The following is a 26979-nucleotide window of genomic DNA, read 5'->3' as shown; positions in this document are numbered from 1 at the left end:
GAGCTGTCAGTACAGAGCCCGACGCAAGGCTCAAACTCATGAACCGTGAGACCATGACCTGAGCCAAAGTTGGATGCTCAACTGACTGTGCCACCCAGGCACCCCCCCCCCCAACAATTTTCACTTCTGGGTATATACCCAAAAGAACTGAAATCAGGATCTCAAAGAGATATTTGTACATCCGTGTTTATAGCAGCATTATTCACAAAAGTTAAAACATGAAAGTGTCCAAGCATCCATCAACAGATGAATGGATAAGCAAACTGTAGTATTTATAGGACTTTCAGGGAAGATAGCAAAGCAGAAAGACCCTAAGCTAGCTTTCTCCCATGGATACAACTAGATAACATTCACATCATGTAAATAACCAGAAAAAGACTTGAAGGCTGGCAGAACAAACTCTCCACAGCTAAATATAGAGAAGAAGCTGCATCAAAGAGGGTAGGAAGGGCAGAGATGTAGTCAGCAGCTAAATAGACCCCCAGGACTGTCTGCAGGAGGGAGGGAAGCCACAGGCACAGATAAGGGAGAGAAATAGACTCACACAGGGAAGCCCACACAGGATGATGAATAACATTTGCCTTTGAAAACCAGAGGGGCCAAATTTCACAAGTTCTTAGAATCAGTGGAACTTAAAACCTGGAACTTTAAAAATTAGCAGGATCATAGGAGAGTAGGGAGGGCAAGAGTCAACTGAGTCCCTGCCCTTAAAGAGATGGTACAATAAACAGCTCCATAGAGATATAGCATAGAAGCAGCACTTTGAAAAATGCCTGGGGTATATAAGAAGGAAATTTGTTTACTAATCTCAGAATGTGTGGTAGAGGAGCAGGGATGTTGGGAAAATTCTCCAGGAAGAAAGAAGCTGGCAATTTCCTTCCCCAACTATTTATGGAGCCAATACTCCCCACCTAACTTGTTAACAGTGCACCCTGCCCCTGCATTCCCCTGAAGACACACCCCCTCCAGCCAGGCTTTTGCTCCAGGTCTCCTCCCACAGCACACCAGCACAAACCTTGCTAACACTGTCAACCAGCACCTGTGTGCTTCTGCAGTTCCATCCCCTCCAATTTGCTTTTGGTCTGAACGCATCCAAAGCAGTGCCACAAGCCTGGTAGTCTATCAACACCCCCGACAGGTGCCAGCACCACTCTAATGTGACACCTGCCCCAGGGAAAGGAAAAGATAACCACACTCACCAGTCAGACTTCAGCTTCAGCAGTGGGCTGGTGGCAGATATCTGGTCTGACTGCAGGTCACCTACCAACAAAAGATTCTCAGGTACAACACAGGGAAAGCACTACTGCATCCTTGGCAAGTGCCTATAGTGACTATGCTCAAGCCCAAGGCAGTCCCAGACTGGCCTATTGACAACACAAGAACAAAATCCTGCCCATAACAGACAAAGAGAGCAATTGCAGATGACTGAAATGAAGAAGAAAGTGGCTCAGTCTGAACAGCAGGGTGCACACAACACACATAGAAGACAGCCCTGAAGTGCCTAGTTCTGGTTAACGGGGGACAGTGCAGGGCACCAAAGGACTTCTTCCTCATAAGACCACTACTTTTAAGAGAAGAAGATATGACCGACTCTCCTAACACAAAGAAACAGACACAGAGAGTTAGACAAAATGAGAATACAGAGGAATAGGTCCCAAATGAAAGAACACGACAAAATCACAGAGACTTAAGCAAAATGCAGATAATAGCCTCATAGAGAATTTAAAGTAATGTTTATAAAGATACTCCCTGGACATGAAGAAAGAGTGGAGAATCTCAATGAGACCTTCAGCAAAGAAAGAGAAAGCATAAAAAAGAACCAATTAGAGATGAAGAACCCAATAACTGAAATTAAAAATGCACTAGATGGAATAGTAGATAAGAGGAGGCAGAAGAACAGATCAGTGAATTAGAACACAGAGAAATGGAAAGCAATCAAGATGAAAAGATACAAGAAAAAAATAATAATACAAAATGAGAATAGACTTAGGGAACTCAGCAATACCCCCAAGCATAATAACATTTGCATTATGGGGGTCCCAGAAAGCAAAGAGAGAGAAAAGAGGGAAGAAAGTTTATTTGAAAAAAAAAAATCACTGCTGAAAATTTCCCAAATCTGGGAAAGGGAACAGAAATCCAGATCCAGGAGGCATAGCAGCCCCCAACAAAATCAACCCAAGGAGGTTTACACCAAGACATACAGTAATTAAAATGGCAAAAAAAAATGATGATAAAAAGAGAATTTTAAAAATTCTCAAAAATTTTCACCCAGCAAAAAAGGGGCGGCTGGGTGGCTCAGTAGGTTAAGATTCAACTTTGACTCAGGTTATGATCTCACGGTTTGTGAGTTTGAGTCCCGCATTGGGCTCTGTGCTGATGGCTCAGAGCCTGGATCCTGTTTCAGATTCTGTGTCTCCCTCTCTCTGCTCCTCCCCTCCTTGCTCTCTCTCTCTCTTTCTCTCAAAGATAAATGTTTAAAAAAAACTTTTAATAGCAAGAGAAACAGAAACAAAAAATTTCCATTCAAGGGAAACTTCATAAGGTGATAAACTGATTTTTCAGCAGATACTTTGCAGGCCAGAGGGAGTGACATGATATATTCAAAGTGCTGAAAGAAAAAAAACCTGCAGCAAATAATACTTTATTCAGCAGGGCCTTCATTCAGAATTGAAGCAGAGATAAAGAGTTTCCCAAACAAACAAAAGTTAAAGGAATTAATGAAAACTAAACCAGATCCACAAGAAATGTTAAAGGGGAGTCTTCGAGTGGAAAGGAAAGACCATAAGCAGGAGTAAGAAAAGTAGAAAGCACAAAAGCAGTAAAATTAAGTATATCTATACAAATAAGTCAAGGGTCTCACAAAATAAAAAGATGTAAAGTATGACACCATATTCTAAAATGTGAGGAGAAGAGTAAAGAATGGGCTCAAACTTAAGCAACCATCAACTTAATATATACTGCTATATGCAAAGATGTTATGGTAACCACAAATCAAAATCAATAATATATATGCAAAAATTAAAGAAAAGAATCCAAATATATCACTAGAGAAAGCCAACTAACTGTGAGACAAGAGAGCAAGAGAAGAAAGGAACAGAGAACTACAAAAACAACCATAAAACAAGTAACAAAATGGCAATAAGTACATGCCTATCAATAATTGCTTTGAACGTAAATAGACTAAATGCTCCAATAAAAATACAAAGGGTGACAGAATGTATAAAAAAGCAAGACCCAACTATATGCTGCCTCCAAGAGACTCACTTGAAGCTTCTTTAGATACATGCAGGTTGAAAATGAAGGGATGGAAAAGCACAGTGAGAGAAACTTGGGGTAGCAATACTTATATTGGACAAAACAGACTTTAAAACAAAAGCTGTAGCATGAGACAAAGAAGGACACTATATAATCATAAAGGGAACAATCCAACAACATATAACAATTGTAAATATTTATGCAACCAACATGAAAGCATCCAAATACATAAAGCAGTTAATAACAAACATAAAGTAAGCAATGGATAGTAATACAATAATATTAATACAATATTAGGGGATTTTAACGCCCCACTTATGTCAATGGATAGATCATCCAAACAGAAAATCAACAAGGAAACAGGGACTTTGAATGACACATTGGACCAAATGGATCTAGCAGGTATTTTCAGAACATTCCATCCTAAAACAGTAAAATACACATTCATTTCAAGTACACATGGGAAATTCTTAAGAATAGATCACATATTAGGCCACAAAATAAGTCTCAACAAATTCAAAAAGATTGAAGTCATACCATGCATCTTTTTTGACCACATGCTATGGAACTAGAAATCATCCATAAGGATACAATCTGGAAGAGTACAAATACATGGAGGTTAAATAATATGCTACTAAACAATGAATGAGTCATGCAAGAAATCAAAGAGGAAATAAAAAAGTACAGGGAGACAAATGAACATGAATACACTATGGTCCAAAATCTTTAAGATGCAGCTAAAGTGATTCTAAGAGGGAAGTTTACAGCAATACAAGCCTACGTCAAGAAGAAGAAAAATCTCAAATAAACAACCTAACCTTATACCAAAAGAAGGTAGAAAAAGAAAAACAAGCCAAATCCTAAACCAGTAGAAGGAAGAAAAAACATAAAGATATAAATGAAATAAAAGCTTAAAACAGGGGTGCCTGAGTGGCTCAGTCAGCTGATAATCTGACTGTTGATTTTGGCTCAGATCATGATCTCACAGTTCATGGGTTCAAGCCCCATGTTGGGCTCTGCACTTCAGCGTGGAGCCTGCTTGGGATTCTCTCTCTCCCTTTCTCTCTGCCCTTCTCCCACTGTATCTCTCTTTCTCACTCAAAATAAATAAATAAACTTTTTTTTTAAATAAAAGAACCTTAAAATGACAATAGAATAGATTGATGAAACAAGGAGCTGGTTCTTTTAAGAGATCAGTAAAATTGATAAACCTTTAGCCAGAGTCCTCAAACAGAGAGAGAGAAAGGACTCAAAGTCATAAATGAAACAGGAGAAATGACAACCAACAAAAATATAACAGAAATACAAGAATTGAAGAGAACATTATAAGGAATTATATGCCAACAAATTGAACAAATTAGAAAAAGTGAATAAATTCCCAGAAACATCCAACCTCCCAAAACTGAGTCAGGAAGAAATGGAAAATTTGAAGAGACATGATCAGAACTGAAATTGAAACAGTAATAAAAAAAACTCCCAAATAACAAAAATCCAGAACCAATGGCTTCACAGGTGAATGATATGAAACATTTAAAGAGAATTGATACCTATTCTTTTCAAACTATTCCAAAAATAGAAGAGGAAAGAAAGCTTCCAAATCCATTCTATGAGGGCAGCATTATCCTGATACCAAAGCCAGGTAAAGACACTATGAAAAGAAGAAAAAGAAGAAGAGGAAGAAGAAGAAGAAGAAGAAGAAGAAGAAGAAGAAGAAGAAGAAGAAGGAAGAGGAGGAGGAGGAGGAGGAGGAGAAGGGGGAAGAGGAGGGGGAGGGAGAGGAGGAGGGGGAGGGGGAGAAGGAGGAGAATGATGGGGAGGAGGACAGGGAGGGGGAGGGGGAAGGGGAGGAGGAGAAGAAGAAAAGAAAAGAAAAAGAAAAAGAAAGAAAAGAAAAAAGAAAAGAAAAGTACAGGTCAATCTCTCATGAACATAGGTATAAAAATCCTCAGCAAAATATTAGCAAGCCAAATCCAACAATACCTTACAAATAATCATTCACCACAATCAAGTGGGATTTATTCCTGGGACACAAGAGTGGTTCAATATTTGCAAATCACTCAACATGATACATCACATCAATAAGAGAGAGGATAAAAACCATATGATCATTTCAATAAAAGCATAAAAAGCATCTGACAAAGTAGATCATCCATTCATAGTAAAACCCTCAACAAAGTAGATTTAGAGGGAATATACCTCAACATAGTAAAGGCCATATATGAAATACCCATAGGTAACATCATACCCAATGGTGAAAAACTGAGAGCTTTTCCCCTAAGATCAGAAAAGAAGATAAGGAGGTCCACTCTCACCACTTGCATTCAACATAGTACTGGACATCCTAGCCATAGCAATAAGACAAGAAAAATAAATAAAAGGCATCCAAATTGGTAAGGAAGAAGTAAAACTTTCACTGTTTATAGATGCCATGATATTATATACGGAAAACCCTAAAGATTCCACCAAAAAACTACTAAAATTGATAGAATTCAGTAATGTCATGGGATACAAAGTCAATAAACAGAAATAAATTGCATTTCTATAAGCTAATATGAAGTAGCAGAAAGAGAAATTAAGAAAAAAATCCATTTACAATTGCATCAAAAAGAATTAAATGTCTAGGAATAAACTTAAGGAGGTGAAAGACCTGTACTCTGAAAACTATAAAACAATGATAAAAGAAATTGAAGACTACACAAACAAATGGAAAGATACTCCATGCTTATGGACTAGAAGAACGAATACTGTTAAAATATTCACACTATCCAAAGCAATCTACAGATTTAATGCAATCTTTGTGAAAATACCAACAGCAATTTTCACAGAACTAAAACACATAATCCTAAAATTTGTACAGAACTACAAAAGACCCCGAATAGTCAAAGCAACTGAAAAAGAAAAACAAAACTGGAGGTATCACAATCCCAGATTTCAAGATATACTACAAATCTACAGTAATTTAAATAGTATGGTACCAGCACAAAAATAGACACAGATCAATGGGACAGAATAAAGGGCCCAGGAATAAACCCACGATTTATGTTCAATTAATCTTCAACAAAGAAGGCAACAATATGCAAAAGGAAAAAGATAATCTCTTTAACAAAAAAAGTATTGGGAAAACTGGACAGCAACATGCAAAAGAATGAAACTGGACCATTTTCTTATACCATACAGAAAAATAAACACAAAATGGATTAAGGACCTACATGTGAGATCTGAAATCATAAAAATCCTAGAAGAGAACAAAGGCAGTAATTTCTCTGACATTGACCATACCAACATTTTTTCTAGGTATGTCTTCTGAGGCAAGAGAAACAAAAGCAAAAATAAATTAGTGGGACTACATCAAAATAAAAAGCTTTTGCACAGCAAAGGAAACAATCAATAAAACTAAAGATCACCTGCTGAAAGGGAGAAGATATTTGCAAATGATATAACCAATAAAAGGTTAGTATCCAGAGTATATAAAGAACTTACACAACTCAACATACATACACGAAACAAATAATCCAATTAAAAATGAACAGAAGACATAAGCAGACATTTTTCCAAAGATACAAAAAGCCAACAGAGACATGAAAAGATACTCAACATCACTGATCATCAGGGAAATACAAATCAAAACCATAATGAGATACCACTACCTCACACCTGTCAGAAAGGCTAAGATCAAAAACATGGGAAACAAGTTTTGGCAAGGATGTGTAGAAAAAGCAATGTTTGTGCCCTGTTGGTGGGAATGTAAATTGATGCAGCCACTGTGGAAAACAGTATGGAGTTTCCTCAAGAATTAAAAATGGAACTACCATATTATCCAATAATTCCACTTGTGGGCATTTACCCAAAGAGAATGAAAACACTAATTTGAAAAGATATGTGCACTCCTATGTTTATTGCAGCATTATTTACAATAACCAAGATACAGAAGCAGCCCAAGTGCTCATTAATAAAGAAGATATGGTACATACATAGAATGGAATATTACTTAGCCACCAAAAAGAATGAAATCTTGTCATTTGCAACAACATGGATAGATCCAGAGAGTATAATGCTAAACAAAGTAAGTCATTCAGGGAAAGACAAATACCATATGATTTCACTCATATGTGGAATTTAAGAAACAAAACATATGAACAAAGGGGAAAAAAAGAGACAAACCAAAAAACAGACTCTTAACTGTAGAGAACAAACTGATGATTAGGAGAGGTGGGTGTGGGATGGGTGAAATAGGTAAAGGGGATTAAAGAGTACATTTATCTTGATGAGCACTGAATAATGTATAGAATTATTGAATCATTATATTGTACACCTGAAACTAATACAACACTGTGTGTTAACTACACTGGAATGAAAATAAAAATAAAATAAAACAAATAAAAATAAACATACAAATAAATGTAAAACACACATACAAAATGTATACAACAGAACATTATTTAGCTGTATAAAAGAATTTATTACAACATCGCTGAACCTTAAGGACATTATGCAAAGTGAAATAAGTCAGTCAAAAAAGGACAAATAGTGTATGATCACACTTATATGAGATACTTATATGACTACTTAGAGTAGTCAAAAATCATAGAAACATAAAATCAAACAGTGGTTGTCAGGGGCTGGGGAGGGAGAGGAATGGAGAGTTATTGTTTAATAGATCCTGAGTTTCAGGTTTACAAGAGAAAAGAGTCGGGATGGATGTTGGTGACGGTCGCACAACACTATGAATGCATTTTCATACCACTGAACTGTTCATTTAAAAATGGTTAGGATGGCAAAATTTATGTTCTATGTATTTTAGCACAATAAAAAAAAAACTTTGGAAAACAAAAATTCCCAACAAGATGGTAAGAATAGATCATCTTATTTGTAAAGCGCAATCAGGAAGGGAAAATATAGCAGTGGGAGAGATTACAGTGAGAAATTGTGAAGTAAGAATAGAAATGGAGTGTAATTAGGGTCTCATAGTGTCATACGTTAAAAATAAAACAAAGGAGGAGGAGTAAGATATAAAAGAGAGGGTATATAAGTAGAGAGATTTACACTATTGATAAGTTTAGTGACAAAGGATCCGTGTGTTTAAGCAATGTAATGTAGTTCAGCACAGAAAAAGATTGAAAATACTATATAGTCATAAAATGTGAAGACCTAGGACTCTAGCTATCATAAAACCTGATCCCATCTTTAGGTGGGAAAATCTAGCCCCAGAGAAGATAATCTAATGTTTAAAAATTATATTAGTTGAAGATTTTTAAACTCATGTCCAACTTCCTATACGTCAAAACTCTCAGATAATCAATTTTAAGATAAAATAGACAGGAACTCACAGCCCCAAATCTTGTTATTTTGTATGTATTACTGGAAAATATTTTCCTTAGACTTAACAGAATTAAAAGCTTTATTGAAAACTCTTTGTAAGTCCACATCTCAAGATTAATGACTTACAGCCTCTTCAATATTCCTGTCAGGCTCCTTTCTTCTCAGTGAAGCCTGAGGAGTCCTTACCTATAAGGACTTCACCTCTCATTTCCAAATCATCTCAGGTTTGCTATTCAAAGGAAGAAGATTCCAGGACTTTTGCTCTAATGGCTTAGGTGATAAAGGACAGAGTGAACATCTGAGAGATAGAGTTGAGGGTGTAGAGGAGTGGGCTGAGGAAGGAATATGAATAGGATTATATATAGCCTTTGCAAAGCTCTTGCTGGAGGCACTTCCTCTACCTCATCAAGTTGTGGAGGCTGGCAACATCTAGACTGAAAGCGAGTGAACAGTAACCTGGTCCAAGAGAAACAGGAGGAGGCTGGCTGGGTTCTCAGGGTGGGTCCAGGGTCAGGCCCTCTGCTTTGGTATTTTTGTCATTTTGTTTTCCTTTCCTAATTTCAGTGGTATCTGTCCAAGTGTTCAATTACATCTGGGGAGCTAATTCACGTGCTACCCAAACTCATAGGAGATGCACTGGTAATGAAGGAAGTTAACTGACACGTTTACAAAAACAAATGCGACCTCCAGGCAGATAGGACTAGTTTTGTCACTTGGTCAATCCATTCTGTCTCCACCAGAAAAGTATGCCTGGGAAGCCAAACTGACAACAGAGTTGCTTGGTGAGTATAATGTCAGAACAAGGAGAATTGGTGGTCTAAAGCTACACGCTTTCAATGTACCTTTCTGCACTGTGGGAATATACTGCCAAGGTGATTGGAATTCTCATGTTATGTGGACAGGACACTTACTCTCTATAAGATAATAGACATAAAGCACTTAGTACAATACTTGATATATAGAAAGCACTCAGTTAATATATCATTATTATGGTACTATTAATATTCCAACAATATAGCATAGTGGGCTGACAGCATGGGCTCTGGATTTAGATTCTTGCTCCCTCACTCAGTACCTGTACGCCAATGGGAATGTTACTTAACCTCTCAAGCCTGTTTTCTTATCTACAAAATGGGTGTAGTACCACTAACTTCACAGCATTACCCTTAAAATGACTTAAGATGTTGTGTGAAAATCACTTACCTGCTTATTATAAGCAGTGAATGCTAATTACTAATAATAAAAATAACAATTATACAGCACTTTTTATATGCCATACACCACTTTATATATCTTAATTCACTTACGTGGTGTTTAAATGGGGTGTTTAAATCAGATGGGGGCCTCAAAATGTGGGATGGTGATTGAGTGGAAGCTGGTGATGCGGAAGGTAAAAGGATTCACCTGAAGCAAAACAAAGGCGATAGAAGTTTATTGAATACAACACAAGGGAATGGCAGACAGGACAGCAAAGGAGAGGCAGTGGGTGGGGTTCGGTTTTAAAGGGAGAAGAGGAAGAGGTATGGCGATATATGGAATTCTCCCTTTTTTGGTAGCTGTGCCTAGTTGTAAGTAGCCCATTGGTCAGTTAGGGCCTGTGGATATACTGAGGTGGGTCACCTGATGGCCAGTCTGTATTCAGCCAGGGGAACACTGTGGGCCCTTTCTACATTCCATTGCTCAAGGCTGTTTGCCTAAAAATGGCCTCTACAATTTAGTCCTCATATAATCCTATGAAGTGGGTGTAATTGAGGAACCTCATTATATTCACCAAAATCTGTTCCCTTTCCTTGAGGAAGTATACACTTGCCCCACTCCACTGAATTCAGATCTGACCATGTGGCTTGTTTTGGCCATTCAAATATAAATAGAAGGAAACTATGATTCCATGTGTCATATGGCAGACCTATGACAGAAGTGAACATATGGCAGAAGTGTTTAAAACCAATTTGTGCTTTTCCCTACCTCTAGGATTGTAGAAGTATTAGATACAGTTCCTATTAGCCTGTGTTCCTAAAATATACTTGCTGTGTATGTCTTGTGATGGACATACAGTAGAGGCAAGAAACAAGCTATTGTTTTAAGTCACTGAGATTTTCACATTTTTGTTACCACAGCACAATCTAGCATATCCCAATTGACTCAGAAGCACAGAGACGAAAGGAAGTTTTTCCAAGGACACACAGGTAGAAAGTGTCTGGCTTCAGAGTCTGTACTCTTGACTCCTTTGCTTTAGGTTATTTAACAATTGATAGTATTATCAATATGAAGAATAGTTTATTATTAATGCATCGTTGTCACTGGGAGTCTGTTTCTAGACTTCATAAACTGTCATTCTTTTCTCAAAGAGTTGCCTCAGGAGGAAAGCTAGCCTTTCTCTAGCTTCTACTACAAGAGCCAACAGCTACCAGAAACACCATTGGAGAGGTTCTCAATAGACAACATAGAGGACACTGGACATGTCCCTTCTTGATATAACTTCAGAGAAGCCTCCAGGATATATGGTCACTATGGATACCAGAAGAGGCTGATTTGATACACACACACACACATACACACACACACACACATACAGAGTCACAAAGAATGATTTTAAGTGGTCATTTGGTTGAGGGTGACTCCATTCTTGCTATCATTCAGTCTTTCAGAGATGGATACCTCTCATACTTCTTTTCTCAATAACCCATCATCTTATTTCCTTTCTCCTGTCTCTCAACAATGAGCAAAGACTTCAAGTGGTTTTGCAGGCTCTGTTAGAAAGTGTATTACCGCACTGACATCCACTTAATTGCCCTTATTCAGCAATATTTCCCAGAGATGCGACAGCCTGAAATTTGGGGCCTGAATAAGAGAATCTGCCTGCATTAGAAACACAAGTACCCAAGGAGAAGTGAAAAGCTCCAGCCTCTGCTCTTCCCAAGAAAAATGAAAATATTGCCAAGAAAAAGCAGAAGAAGTAAAGGCTTAAACAATAATAAAAAGCCAACAAGTCAGGCAGAAAAGATTGGTCATACCTACTGAATATAAATCTATAAAAAAGAACTGTTTTTTTTATTTTTATTTTAGACAGAGAGAGAGAGAGAGATAGGAAATCTCAAGCAGTCTCCATGCTCAGTGCAGAGCCCAACACGGGCTCAATCCCATGACCCTGGGAGAAATCATGACCTGAGCTGAAATCAAGAGTCAGGTACTCAACCAACTGAGCCACCCAGATGCTCCAACTGGATTTTTTTGTGTGGCACACACTGGAATGCATTAAATTACAGGCTGTAAATCTATGTAGGGAAAGTATAAATACATATCAATTAATAGAAGTGCTCATTGATGAAGTAATTGTTCATCATAATTTATTTAATACATGTCATTCAACTAGTAATCAATGAAATTTATGAACAATAAGAAGTCAGCCACTTCCTAATATTTTTATTCCTTTTTAAGCTCTAGTGACCACCTAACTTCATAATTTTTCCTTTACAATAAAATGTTTACTAGTTATATTTTTTGAATATTATTTTTTATATATTTCTACTTGACACATGTCTAGCCTGGTAAAATTGATTTTTTCATCAAACTTTTAAAAATGTAAAGATAATTGAATTTAGTTCCTTAAAATGCCTAACAGGCCAAGTTAGAAAAATATATACTGGGAAAGCTCACTAAAATGCTACTCAAGGGTTCTTTCTAATTTCAGTTTTACAGGTGTGACTGCCTTACAATGAAGTTCTTTTTATACTTGAGGAGTCAAGACACTCTGGATGGAGTCCAAGACTTTAAATGGATTCCACATAATAACACATTGTGTTTTCTCAGACATATAGTATAAATTCATATCTCTCTTCCAAAAGAACTTCAAAACTCTCATGAGTGAAACACTTCAAAAATTAATAACAATTTACTACAATAGGTTAACTAAGCCAGTGAAATTGTAGCATCTCTTTCTGGAAGACTTAAAGAACAGGGAAAATTCCATTGTAAGATTTTAATATTATGTTAATAACCAAATAACACTCATTTCTGAAGGATAGCGTGGAGAAAAGACAGATGGAAGTAACTCTTAATGTCTGATGGTAGGATGAGATGCAACTATCTTGGTCCAATGATTATCTAGAAAATATACTGAAGACTGAGTCATTGAGACGTGTATCATCACATCACCCCAAATAAATATAACGGCTATATATAGAATTTGATTCTGTGCTCAGCAGTGAAAGAGAAAGAAATGGATAGGAGGAAAATATCATAGTCGGCTATTGGCATATGGCCAAAGTGTGGGGAAATGCAAATGATATGCTAAGCAACTCCCTACTCTGGACCCATGTATGGTACTAAAATATGAATGGAAGGAAAAAAAAAACATGGATTGTTTCCAGGACCATCTTGACTTCAGCTTTCTTGCTGGATCCTAAGTCCTCATCTCTGGCTTGGAAAGTGTAGACACTAAGTATAATTCATATTCATTTTATTATAGAGCTATTTATCTTTGTCTCTGCCAATTTTTCTCTAGTTTCTCCTTCATTTATTAATATCGTATCAATGTAATACTGAATTTCAGAAAACATAAACTAAAGAATTACTTTTTTAGTCTCAGCTCAATTTACTTTAAAGCCAATGCTCCTTTCCACCACTCCTTGGTCCCAACAACCTTTTTCCTAGACGTACATTTCTCATTTTTTTTCAGCTTCTCCCCTACTTGTTGGAAAGTACATTGGAATTAAATATTTTTAGCTTCACGAACCCATATATTCAACCAATATTCATCAATCCCCACTCCCTTCCTCTAGTTAGTAGAGAGTACTTATATAAATTGCATGTAAGGAAACTTTTTCTGTTGGCAATGCACAACTTTATAGCAGGCCCTGCCATATTCTACCTATTCACTGTTTATGTCTCAAAAGTTTGGTTACTGCTTATTCAACCAGTTGTAAGGAATGTAAACTGAATCTAGAAAATTAAGAAAAAGGAGATTTATTGGAAGACTTTAGAAGCTTGGAAAATCAACAGGAAGGCTGGAGAACAAAGCAGGAATTAAGAGTTTCACATTCAAGACACAAGAAATAAAGGGAGGGGGGTGCCTGGGTGGCTTAGTCAGTTAAGCATCTGACTCTTGACTTGCTCAGGTCATGATCTTGCGGTTCTGGAGACTGAGCCCTGCATCGGGCTCTGCACTGACAGCATGGAGACTGCTGGGATTTTCTTTCTCTCTCTCTGCCCTTCCCCTGCTTCCTCTCTCTCTCTTTCTCTCTCTCTCTCTCTCTCTCTCTCGCTCTTGCTCTCTCTCTCTCTCAAGATAAATAAATAAGCATTTAAAAAGAAAAAAAGAAAGGGAGAGTCTTAGAGAGGAGGATCTTCTCAGAGAGGCATCATTGAACTAAACAGTCTCCAAAAGAGCCTAGTCTCTGTCCCTCAGCTAAAAATTCAAACTCCAAGAAGGTCATTTGTTCAGCACTGTGGAAAGAGCACCTGACTAACAAGCCCACCAAATACCATGAAGGAAAGGAAATATTAAAAGTTTGGAAAAATTCACTATTCTTGTTTAAGTTCCTAGCACTCAAGCTGAAATGCTAGCAGCTAGTACATTAGCTACAATAGTAGAATATTGGTCATGTTTCAAAAGATCTGTCTTAGAATGGCATGTATAGTATTTGCCCAGCCCGATCTAGCAACCAGCCCCTGTCACTAAACCAAAGAAACACAGAACAGTGAATGGGCTTAAGTCACAGATTAATACAGAAATAAGAAATCTCAATTTAAAAATTAATTATTAAAAGACTTCTAAATAAAATAAGAAACAACAAACTTGTTCCTCCAATGTCATCTTCACGTGGCAAAAGTAATAGCATACATACATACACACACACACAGACACACACACACACACACACACACATATAACACACACACATATATATATTATACATATAACTATGTATATTATTATTACTTTATATATGCACATGTGTGTATACAGTGTCTAGTTTTATGCACTGTGACTTAGACATTTTGTATATATTACTTCATTTAATTCTCACAAAACCCTGAGTATTAACATTATTGTCACTCTAGGGGCATGTAGGAGGCTCAGTTTGTTGAGCATCTGACTCTTGGTTTCAGCTCAGGTCATGATCTCATGGTTCAGTTCATGGGATCAAGCCCCACATCGGGCTCTGAGCTGACACCTTGGAAACTGTTTGGTATTTTCTCTCTCCTTCTTTCTCTCTCTGCCCTTCCCCAACTTGCATGCACGTGCTCTCTCTCAAAATAAATAAACTTTCAAAATATATATATTATTGTCACTCTAATATTATTGTCAGCCCTCAGAAGGATCATACAATTTGGTTAAAGCCTCACAGCTATCAGGCAATGTGCACACAGAGCCTGCCTCACCCTTGCACTAGGCTGCCTAGACTCAGTCACATGGATTGAGTTTTATGGGGAGCAGAAGGACAGTGTAGTATAGACCCACAGACATGAGTTGAAATCTCAGCTTTGCCATTTACTAGATGAAGGCAAGAAGCTTAAACCTTGCTAAACCTCAATGTCCTCATCTGTGAGATGGATAGATGCATACCAGGGTCAGCAAGAGTTGCTGCAAGGGCACACCTTAGCTGTGAGCGCCTGTCACATATTAAGTGCTGAATAATTGATGGCCATTATTGGTTACATGTCTGTCTCCCTTGGTACACCAGTCCTGGAGGCCCAGGTATTACTCTTCTGATATTTGTATCCATAGCCCCTTTCTCAGTGACTGGCACATTAACAAGACCACATAAATATCTGATCAGAAAGTGTTTGAGTCAGGGTTCACGCTGACATGTTGTCTTCTAATATTATAAAATAAGTCTCTCTTCATATTAACGCTATAGCTCCTCCCTGCTCATTAAGCAAATGATGCCTATTTTCCCTCATCCCACCTCCTGCCTCCAGACTGTTAATTCATGAGGTCAAGGTCTGTGCCTCTTTCGCTCTCCATGGACCCTCAATACCTAGCATAAAGTCCAGTACATAGTAGGAGGTTAGCAAATATTTGTGAACTGAATTTTTAAGAAACATTTGTAACATGTCTTACAGTTCACCTGGCACCTCCTCATAAACATATCTCTTTGGCACCAAGCTGCCTGGGTTCAAACTCCACTTCCATTGTTTGTTAGTGGAGTGACCTTCGGTAATATACCTAAGCTTTTAATGCCTCGGTTTTCTCGCCTCTAAAATGAGAATAATAGTAGTATTGGGTTGTTGTGCATATTAAAATGTTAGTTTATTAAAGCTTGTAAAACAGTATATGACATATAGTAGATGTTCTTTATACATTGGCAATGATTAATTTTTTAATTAATCACATTTGTGGCTATTTTCTTCTCAACACACTGTCAGGAATAAATTATTCCAACTGCCTAAATCATCTGTCCTTTCACATAAGAAAATATGAAAAGTGGCATCTTTACTTCAAACTCCTAAAATTAATTTTCAGCAGAGCAAATCATAATCTCAAGAAACTGACTTCCAAAGCTATTTGCAAAAATAAATATATTTATAGAAACGGTTCTTAAAATAAAATAATCCTAAATGGTTCCAGATATTCTGAGGTTTAAAGCTCTTCCAAATCACTTGTGCTGGATCCTTCTCCCACAACATTTGGCATTATTCTTGCCACAGACAAGAACAGTTATATTGACATGAACAGCAGAGTCCATGTGAGTAAAAACACACAAGCACAACCACCAGGCAGTGGAATTAGGTCGTTCTGTCCTCTGTCTCCACCACAAACCTCGTTTGTCCTATTAGGGCAAAAAGTATGTCAATCTCCCCATCACTTAGAGCATGAACCTGGTGATTTAGGCCACATATTACTTAAAAATTCAAATCACTGCATTTAACCACCGATGTTTCTCTAGACTTTGGAGACATGAGGAGAAGAATAATAAAGGCAAAGAAGGTCCCTGGGAATTTCATTTACCTTCAATACTGTAATGTTCCAGGCAAAACTCTCAGTCGCCTTGTTGAGTTTTCTTCCTTTCAAGCCTTCTTTCGCCCCTAGATTATGAAGTTCCTCGTGAAATTCCATCCCTTTGAAAAGAGAACATGTAAGAATTCTTAGTATGATGCTATTTCAGAAAAACATTTTATTATGAAAAATGTTATTATTTCCCATGCCTGCCCTTCTCTTATAATTTTGAAATCCCTGAGTTGAATGTTCCTTCTCATTCTGTTCATCCCCACCAATGGCTGTCCTTAGGGGCAAACTAACAATAATGGATGCATTAGACCAAATTACCTTTGAAACAGCCAGGAGGCATAGATAAAGACATAAGAAGGAAGTTAAGAACCAAATTCTTCCAAGAGGGTACATATGTCTCGTTTGTCTTCTACCTGGTTTTTACATGAAACAGTGTAATGTGCAACTGATAACCATATGTGATAGATGAACTTATTCTACTTTTCCCTATAAACCATCTCCATAGATTGACAGTAGATCCCGGAGCCCATGTGGATAACAAGGTTAACCGACAAATGTTGAGTAAAAATAAAAACATGTTTTGTAAATAGAGTTCCTGGAAATACCTAAATGTTTCATATTTGAGAATGACCTTAAAATTATGTTTAGCTCAACTATTTCTTAAGAAGCTTGAATACTATAAAAGATATCACTATCCTCAGAGATGGGAATCACACTTTCTTCTGGACAGCTTATGCCATCTTTGGAAAGCTATACCTTATGTCAAGCCAAAGTCTCTCTCCCTGGAACCTTGGTGCTAGCTAGATCCAGACCTGCTAGGTCCAACCTCTTTTCCACTGTGCAGCCCTTTAAATATTTGAAGAAAGATGTTAGATAAAGTCCACTGGAGTCTTCTCTCCTCCAGATTGAACATTCTAGCATGATTCAGCTTTACTAATAATGTCTCTTCTTTAAATATGACATCCAGGAAGATTGCATATTGCATATTGCATTGCATCCAGAAGAGCTTGTAGGAACATCATATTCAAAGTGGGCTTGAAGCAGCCCACACAAGGTAGGGTAGCAGCCCACAAGGCTGAAGTAGCCCACCACCCTTTTTATTCTAATTACTCTACTTTTATTAACGTAGCCCAAAACCACATTAACCTTCTTAGTGTTAACATCACAAATATAGCACATGGTAAGAGCATGATTGTGGAGCCGGGCTTACCCTCTGGCTCTACCACTTTACTAGCTACATAAGCATGAACAAGTCCTCTCTGTGATCCAGTTTCCTCACTGGTGAGATGGTGATAACAAGAGTGTTTACCTCAAGGGATGGTGGTGAAGATTCAATGAGTCAACACATATAAGGCTCTCAAAGTACTGCCTCACATATAGGAGCATTATATAAGTACGTGGGATTATTTCTGTGCTTTTTGTCAACAGAAACAGTTAAGTCTGTGGACCAAGTCAGCAAAGAGCACCATTTTTAAAGTCTGGTCTGGGTTCAAAGGTCAGCTCTACCTTGTGTTAATAGGCATCTTGGGTGATTCACTCAATCTCTCAGAATCTCAGATGGTTCATCTACAAATTGGATATAATGGTGATTACCTTGTAGAGTTGTTATAAGGACTAAGCAACATAGTGTATTTGCACAGTATATCATATGCCAATATATCAAGCAATTGTCATTATTGTCATCTCCTTCATCCTAATTATTGTGCGTCGGAATCAAGGAGAATATAAATCCAAGAAAGACAAAAGTATAGAGTATGGATGAAGGTGAATATAAATCAACAAAGTGGTACCCTCACAGAGATGTGATCCATCCTATCCTTAAAGAAAGAATAAATTTAAAAGGATGACTAATAAATGAGGCCAAAGCCTAGAAGATTAATAGGATTATGGTTCAAATTGTAAAAATGAGGTGGTTCTTAAGGAGCAATGTGTAGTAAAAACCACAAAAGTAGATTCAGAACCCCTCACCTCTCTAGACATCTTCAGACATTACCCCCCTATGTACATACAACCCACCTACTGTCACCAAGACTTCTTCTGTACTAAACAAAGACTTAAGTTTAACTCAAATTTATAGCTAAACTATGGCATAAAATATTTGAATTTTAAGAGTAAAAATGGAAACTTGAAAAATCTATCAAGAATTATCATTAAGTTTCTAAATGAAATGGGGCAGGAGTTGGGGGGGATTACCTGCTTTCTGACACTGCACAATCTTTTCCTGGACTGTATCTGCCATTTCTATGAGAAACCGGCTCTCTTGAATCATCTGTCACAAAAATAAAAAAAGGTGGTTGTTAGCAGTCCTTAAACTGACTCATTGGAAAGACAACACACAGAGAGACTCTCCTGATGCTGGCAGTAATGGGGAACCATAGCCCTGACCACAAGAGGTAAGAGACGGAGGGATAACGTGTGCTCCAACACCCATTCATTCTAGCACTACCACTAGAGGCACCTACCTTATAATTGCTTCAGTCACGTAACATGATTGGCACATCATGAGTGCCAAATAAGTAATTGCTAAATAGATGTATACACATTCTTTCAGCCCCAGATCACATTCAGGAACACCTCTATTCCATCGCCTTACTCCAAACGTAACTGCAACAATAAGGCAAGTGGTACTGGAACAATAGCAACAAGAATCAGAATAAGGCATCACCTAGTAATGAGTTAAAGGACTACTGAACACATCAGTGAAGTTAGCAGCTTGGATTTGAGTGGCCCCAAAATGGTGGAGATCTGGTCCTCCCTCTAAAAGGGCTCCAGCTCCACTGGCAAGAATGAGGAGTGGGTCAGATTTCAGAGACACCAATTATTCAACAGAGCTTGTAGGCAATAACACCGAAATGGTTGTCCCTGACCTTTACGTTTGGATAGAAAGCAAAAATGTCCAAGGAATAATTAATCTACTGAATGAAGTAGGGGAAATAAGGCAACTATTGGAGAGATGGAGAAAAGAAAAATCTGTACGTGAAGAAGGGGGAAGCTGATAATCAGTAAAGAAGTTGTGATCAGGATGACAAGGCATGGGGGCCCTTTTGAAGAAGTGACTAAAGAAAGGCAACCAAGAGGCAAACTAACACTTCTTGAACTTCCAGCCACTCTTCTATCCCCAATAAATGCTATCCCATCTCATCTGGCTATTCTGTGTTTTGTGTGTCTGAATATTCTGAAGGGACTTTAAGGCAGAATGCAAAGTGGACATGAAGGTCTGGGGTAAGACATCTTTCATAATTAACTGCTGTTGAACAGATTAGTCTTGTATAATCACTGACAAATATAAAGTGGTTCATGATTACAAATTTTAAATGGAAAAGAATATTGAATCACAAATTTGTAATGCCTAACAACTCCATAGAAGTAAAATCATATCATCCACTTAAGAAATATCTACTGAGCAGACACTATGTGTAAGCACTGTGGTAAGTACATGGGATATGATGCATTAAGGAGTAAAAACAGACACATCTCTAGCTTCATGGAGCTCAGAGTCTAGCAGGGAAGTCTACTCAAATGCATGAATGAAATAGGATAATTAATTCAACCAAACAAAATTCAATTACTCATATTTTCTGCCTAAAGTAGTAGTTGAAAGTAACTTATTTGGAGAGCTAAATTGACCATCAAAACCATAAAAATAGATACCCAAGAAGTTCTAGACTGAGTCAAACATTTTAACTGCATTAACTCTTTCAACTCTCAAAAGGAAGTGGAAAGCTAGTGAATAACAATTTACGAAATGACTAATAGTGGCCTAACTGACTAAAGCTTCCAAGTGAATGAAACTGATAAGCAGAAAAAGATTAAATATGAGGGCAATCTGATTCAGTCTTTTCTAAGCTTAGCATCCATGCATGCAACATCAATTGAGTTTTATTACACTTTCAAAAGTTATATGCTGCAATAGTTAAGTAGTAGACAAAATATTTTCATGAAATTCAAGCAAGGGAAACATTCATAAATAATGGACATATTTTGTGACTTTACCATAAGCAAAATAGGTAATATGATATACATTTTTAGAATCATTTAATTTTAAGACCAAAAGAATCTTAGATATCATGGCCACCCCCTTAATTTTGGTTTTAGAAAAAAAGAAAGTGAAGAGTTATAGAAGTTAAGATTCTTGTCCAAAAAATAGAACTAATTAATTATCAAGCTGGAATTAAAATTGCAGTTTCCTGGCATCCACTTATTGTCATGAAAAAAATAGCACCCCTCTGATTTTGTCTGCCCTGCCCATACTCCAGGAGAGAATGTATGCCTTCAAATACTTGCAATCTTTTTGAGAATAAAATATAGCATTTCCAAAGTCACCTGGCCCAGCCTGTCAGAAAAAAAAAAAATGTGTGAGCATGCCCATAATCAATCCATTTCAACCAGATTCAAATTTGCCCTTTTTAAGAAAAACTCAAAAAAGTAACAGGATTGATAATTTCCTTTATTAAATCTTGATTGACATCTTACACTCATTTCCCTTGGTTTTGCTCTCAGTAGAGAACATATTCTTTGATTTTAAGAAACTATTAATTTGTGGCCAGTTTTCTTTGCAGTATTTTACTAAGTATCTCCTCAGTGTTGAGTATAAAAGGAATATAATTTCTGCATCCAAAAACACCATAGCCTCTTTGTAACAACCTGAGAAGGAAGTATCCTCTTTGTCATGGCTACCCCTTCTACCTAGACTTTCAAACCCATCTCTACTGCTTCCCTCAGGAATCTGTTTCTAATGATTCCTTCTTTTTTTTTTTTCCAAAATTTCTACCTCTCTCCCACCTTTTTCCCTTCTCCACACGACATCTCCTACTTTAAAGTAAGCAAACAAAAACAATAATAAATATTCTATTGGCCTTTGAATGGTTGTCCTCATTAATCCTTCCTTTAAAAATTAGCCCGCACTCATTGTTTTGACTCATGCAAGACTCCACCAAGACCTTCAAAGTTTAACCTTGGCCTCATAATCAACCACACCTGGCCAATCCTTGGTCTTCATTCATTCCCAACTCAGCAGCTGACACCTCTGATCAGCCCTCCTTGATTTCTGGGACCCTGGTTCTTTTCATGCTTTGCTCTTTCTCTGACTTCTGTACTACCTCTTTCTCCTTGTTTATATCCATACATGTAGGAATCCTCCCAGCTGCCTGGCCTAAGCTCTCCACTGTTTCCTTTCATCATTATCTCTCCTCTTAGCAATTCCATCCGTGCTTAGAGCTATGAAATTTGTATTCATGCAGATCCCTTCAAAGCCAACATCTTCAATGCTCAGCTCTCTCCTAAATTCCAGACTCATACCTCCAACGGTGTATAGCAGTGGTTTCCAAAGTAGGGAGGTACATGTACTCTGGGGCGGGGGCACAAGATAATCCTTTGAGGTGTGAGGAGAAACAATGACGACTTTTATTCACATTTATTTAACCCACAAAACTGGCAAGCAAATTAAGCTTTACAGATTGATCCTGCCCCCCTTGCCAAATCAAGATCAAGTATCTCTAAGGTGGGAACTGAGGTAAGACGAAGAAGGTAATTCCACCTTAGGTGAGGGCTGACAACAGCACTCATTTATTAGTTGCTTCCAGAATATTTCAACTTACATATGGCTGTAAAGTAGTAGAGTAAGTACCACTTATATTTTCTTGTTCTAGACAAACTAAGCCTTCCAAATATGCATTCCTGAAAGGAAAATGAAGATTACAGAAGCACAAGCAAAAACGTGAAGATGGCAGAGCAGCTCCTGGTTCTATTCACGCCATGATTTCTTTCTCAGCAACACTGACAAGTGAGAACAATGACAGTCGGATCAGATCAACATATTCAATCACACTGGAAGAGCAAAAAGATTTATTTCTATTATTCATAAGTAAAACTTTTAAAATCCAACGCTGATTTCTATTCTTGATTTCTTTTACACTGTATGAATTGGTATGTTACTGAGTTTGTATCATTTATGAATGAATAAATTCTCAAAATATTTTTACTGAGGAGTTGCTGGGCCCTCTCTATTCGGCTCTCTAGATCCCCTCTCTGCTATGCTCTGGGCTGGGGAAGTTGATCTCTGTGGGCAACATCAAGCAGGCTCCCTTGCCTCTGATTCCTGTTAGGATTGGCCAATGGGACCAACCGGCAAGGGATCAGGACAGGAGGCAGGAGGAGAGAGGTTTATGGCAGTTACTCCTTGATCATCCCCTCCCTGCCAGACTGTGGCTCCATAGCTTCCTCTCTACAAGGCCACAGCTCCTGTCAAGTGGCCCTGTTCTGGCAGGTACCATATTACTGAGTGCCAGGAATGGCTCCTTCCCCTTTTCCTTTAGGTCTGCAACTGATGACAGCTCTCTACTGTTGGTATACCTGTGGTGCTCACCGCCCATTGATGCTTTACTAACCCATACCCATACTTTTATAACCAAAGCCCTCATTTACTCATTTAGTCACTCCTTTGAGTGTGCTCTCTGCAGAGAAAAAATAAGGTGGAGATGCTTACTATCAGATAGCTGTATCTGTAATTTCCAGCATTCTCTGTCTCTTCCAGACACCCAGGTTCAGATCACCAACACACTCTGCCTCACTACATCCAGAAGGTGAGCTCCCACATTCTGTCAGTCACCAAGTCTTGCCTAACCTGCCACTTTTATCCCTTTGCTTCCTTCTTTATCACAACACTCCTCATTTAAGCCTTCATTCTCACTCTCTGGGCCATCTTTCAAATTCTAATTATCCTTCCAGAGGCAGCTCAAATGTTGTTATCCTCCATTTTACTTTCCCTGCCTCACCCCATTCCCACCTCTACTCCTGCCAAAAAGTGTAGATCTCCTATTTTCTCCAAATGCGCCCCAAACTCCCTTGGAGACACTCAAAGATGGCTTTGAATCCCTCTTGGCTACTGACAGGTTCTGGTCCTTCCCACCTCACTCCTTCCAAATATCACTTCCAGAATCATTGTCCAAAAGCATAGCACTAGCTACTTCCCAGATTTGTTATTTTCTCCTTTGCCTGTTAGATGATGTAAAATTTTCTAACTCCAAGTTTGAGTCTTCTTATTTGCCTCAGCAGCCTCTTCCCCTATGGTTTCCCAATTCTCCCAGGTCCAGGTGTGGCTCACACTTCTCCAAACACACCCCACTTATTCCTCCTTCCTCAGATTTCTTTCTATTAGGAAAGTCTTCTGAATAAGCCATCTCCCTTGGTCAAAATCCCATCAGCCTCAAAACTCACTCGAGTGCCCCCCTCTTCCACTGGTGTCCTGATTTCCCTTCCTCTCCACCTCTCACCTCCAAATCCCAAGAACATTCTATTTTGTTAGTCTGTTTACAGAATGTCTTATTTTCTATATCAAGTTACAATTAACTGCTTACTTATATTATCTCTCACACTTCATTTCTCCAGTAAATTGTAATTCTAGTAGATCATTTACTCATTTACCTTTATATCCCCAGATACATCAATTCATTTATAGAATCACCTTTTCCCTATTTAACTCTGTGATCCTTATTTCTTCTACATATCAATTACCCACACATTTACACACAAGAAAGTATTTTATTTATTATTGATCACTTCTCAAACCTATAATTGTCTTTTTGAACTCTTATTTCTCTTTTTATCTCTAGTCTTTTTTTCTAGGCTTCTCCACTTTTCTGTAATCCAATATGTTCTGAATTCCCCTTCAAATAATCCTTTTAATAGGAATATACCTATAGAAAATACACTACTCAAGTATTAGAAAATACATTTTTAAACATTATTACTTATTTAAGGTAAAATAAACCAGGACCAAAACATTCAATAAACTCTATGATTCAAGTTATCTTAAAAATCCCCCAAATAAATATTTGTTCACCCCATAGTGTAAGAAGTTTGTATTTCCCATTGTCTAACAGATCACTTTGTAGTGAGATAGTCAAGTGTGATTTAATTTTCCACACAGAATATCTCAGTGAGATTCCTACAGGATAACCTGAAATCCTTTAGTAATAAAAGTCCTAACTATTACCCTGAAAATACTCATCATCAATATTCCCAGAACTTAATATCATTGCTCATATGGACTTTTCTCATAAGAGCTTTTGATCATTTTCTCTATGGTAACAGCTTCCATTGTATTTAGAAAAATAATTTTATTCTATTTTCTGCAGTCAACTTTCAGTTAGTAGTTGTAGGGAAAACAAATAAGATAGATGGCCAAAATATACCAATAATTCCAAATCAAATTTAAATCAACAACTTCAACCTCTCCCCCTGGCTTTATATCTAAGTTGTAAAGAAGGGAAAATGGTTGATTTGAGTTTAATCTCCTTCCTAGGTCTCTACAGATCCTGACAGAAATGAAATGTAAAATGCAAAAGCTAAGGAGAGAAGGTGAGAAGCATGTCCTCATAGAATCTCCTTGCTGGGTAGTCAGTGTACTTATTCAGCCAAAGGTAGGTTGACTCAGTTGATAGAATCTGGCAGCATCCTGGATTTACATGGAGGTCTCAGCCTCAGCTCCCAGTTGCCTCTGTCTGTTGTAGTAATACAAAGAGTTTTTCTTTGGTTCTGTCACATGAATATCGCCTCATGGATCTTATTTCCTTACCATGGCTTTGAATCTAAAAGAATAGAAGACTTATTCAGACAGAGATTAGCATTTCTTTAAGCATTAGATGTGTCCTAATCAGCGGTGTGTTTTCAGTTAAGACCAAAATCATTTATTTAAAATAAAAATTTTAGGGGCAACTGGGCAGCTCAGTTAGTTGAGCGTCCGACTTCAGCTCAGGTCATGGTCTCGCAGTTCGTGAGTTCGAGGCCCATGTTGAGCTCTGTGCTGACAGCTCAGGGCCTGGAGCCTGCTTCAGATTCTGTGTCTCACTCTCTCTTTGCCCCTCCCCCACTAGTGCTCTGTCTCTCTTTCTCTCTCAAAAATAAACATTAAGAAAGTAATAAATAATAAAATAAAATAAAAATTTTACCAAAGGGGGATAGTAATGCTTTTACTCAGGGATGGGCTAAAGTGTCCTACCTGTGTGAATAAACTGTGCTTCCAGCTCTTCTCAATAGGGAATTTAGGGGCACCTGGATAGTTCCATCATTTAAGCATCCAACACTTGATTTCGGCTCAGGTCATGATCCCACAGTTCATGAGTTCAAGCCCCACGTCAGGCTCTGAGCTGACAGTGTGGAGCCTGCCTGGGATTCTCTCTCATCCCCTCTCTCTGCCCCTCCCCCACTCACACTGTCCCTCTCTTTCTCTCTCTCTCTCTTTCAAAATAAATTTTTAAACAACTTTTAAAAATAGGGAATTTAATTGCCTGGGATCATTGCAGAGTCAATGTAACCACTGAATGGTACTAAAAAGATCAATTTTTGTCATATACTCATAAACCTTCCACAGATTCCAATTTTCTCCTGAGTATATTCAAATTCTTAGAACCACAGAACTTTATATTTACAAGTCACCTTCAGGACCATCTATCATGGAAAACACCATTTTATAAGAGAAAAAATTGAGCCTACATGGGCTTTCCTAAAACCAAACAGCTGGTCAGTGAAATAGTTTAGACTAGAACCGAGGCTCATGAGGAACAGATCTAAGCTTATGAGTTGCTTTGTGATACTGATGTTATATTAAAGTGCAGAATTTCTACTGCAAGTACAAATTTGTGATAAACGTTAATAAAGTAAAATTCACCAAGTAAAGTATCATAAAAATACATGTTTCCCTGACTACTTCTCCTTCCACGTCTAATTTGCAGCAGGCATCAACCAACATAGATACTCTTCCTATCAAACCTAGAGAGAAATATACTCAGTGGCATCTACTGCTCTTTCAGGAAGGAGTTATCAAATTTGGAAAGTTAATCACTTAAGAATATGCCAATCTGCTCTAGACCTATTTTGTTCTCTCCTCTTAAGAAGACTGAGGGGCGTCTGGGTTCCTCAGTCAGTTAAGCCTCTGACTCCATTTTGGCTCAGATCACGATGCCCCGGTTCGTGAGTTTGAGCCCTGCATCAGGCTCTGACCTGACAGTTTGGAGACTGCTTGGGATTTTTCCCTCTATCCCTCTCTCTCTGCACCTCCCCAGCTCAGGCTCTCTTACTCTAAGAAAGAAAGAAAGAAAGAAAGAAAGAAAGAAAGAAAGAAAGAAAGGGAAAGAAAGAAAGAAAAGAAAAAGAAAAAACTTGAAGACTTAAATTTTATCAAACTTGATACCTTTTAAAATCAAATATATATTTACATATATATTTGCCAACTAGAATGAACACAATTTCCTTCAATTTTTAATTTCTTTAAAAGTTTTAAATCCAATGGATTGTTAATAAATTGGCATCTGTTGATTTTAAGCAAAGTCAATCTCATTGAGACTGTTAATTTCGGTGAAACAGATATACATATAAGGCCAGAACATTTGCAAGCTTACTGGAAGTCCACTGCATTTGATGTATGCAACAAAGTATTCTCTGTCCTGGGATTA

General features: G+C 37.7%; 1 protein-coding gene across 2 annotated transcripts in view; it reads right to left on the bottom strand.

The window, feature by feature from the left end:
- The window catches only part of PLCL1 (phospholipase C like 1 (inactive)), a 345162-nt gene that overhangs the window by 46255 nt on the left and 271928 nt on the right, over positions 1–26979 (bottom strand). For both annotated transcript variants that reach the window (XR_006205632.1, XM_042949622.1), the window contains exons 4-5: positions 18722–18797; positions 16529–16638 (exon numbers count right to left, since the gene is read on the bottom strand). Coding sequence is in view for 1 of the 2 variants with exons in the window: in XM_042949622.1 (XP_042805556.1) it covers positions 16529–16638; positions 18722–18797 (186 nt within the window). In the remaining variant the exon portion in view is untranslated. The remainder of the gene's footprint in view (positions 1–16528; positions 16639–18721; positions 18798–26979) is intronic.

The sequence above is a fragment of the Panthera leo genome, chromosome C1 (assembly GCF_018350215.1).
Source record: "Panthera leo isolate Ple1 chromosome C1, P.leo_Ple1_pat1.1, whole genome shotgun sequence".
Classification (NCBI taxonomy): Eukaryota; Metazoa; Chordata; class Mammalia; order Carnivora; family Felidae; genus Panthera; species Panthera leo.
Note: the sequence above shows the minus strand (reverse complement) of the source record. Positions and strands in the feature narration are given on the sequence as shown.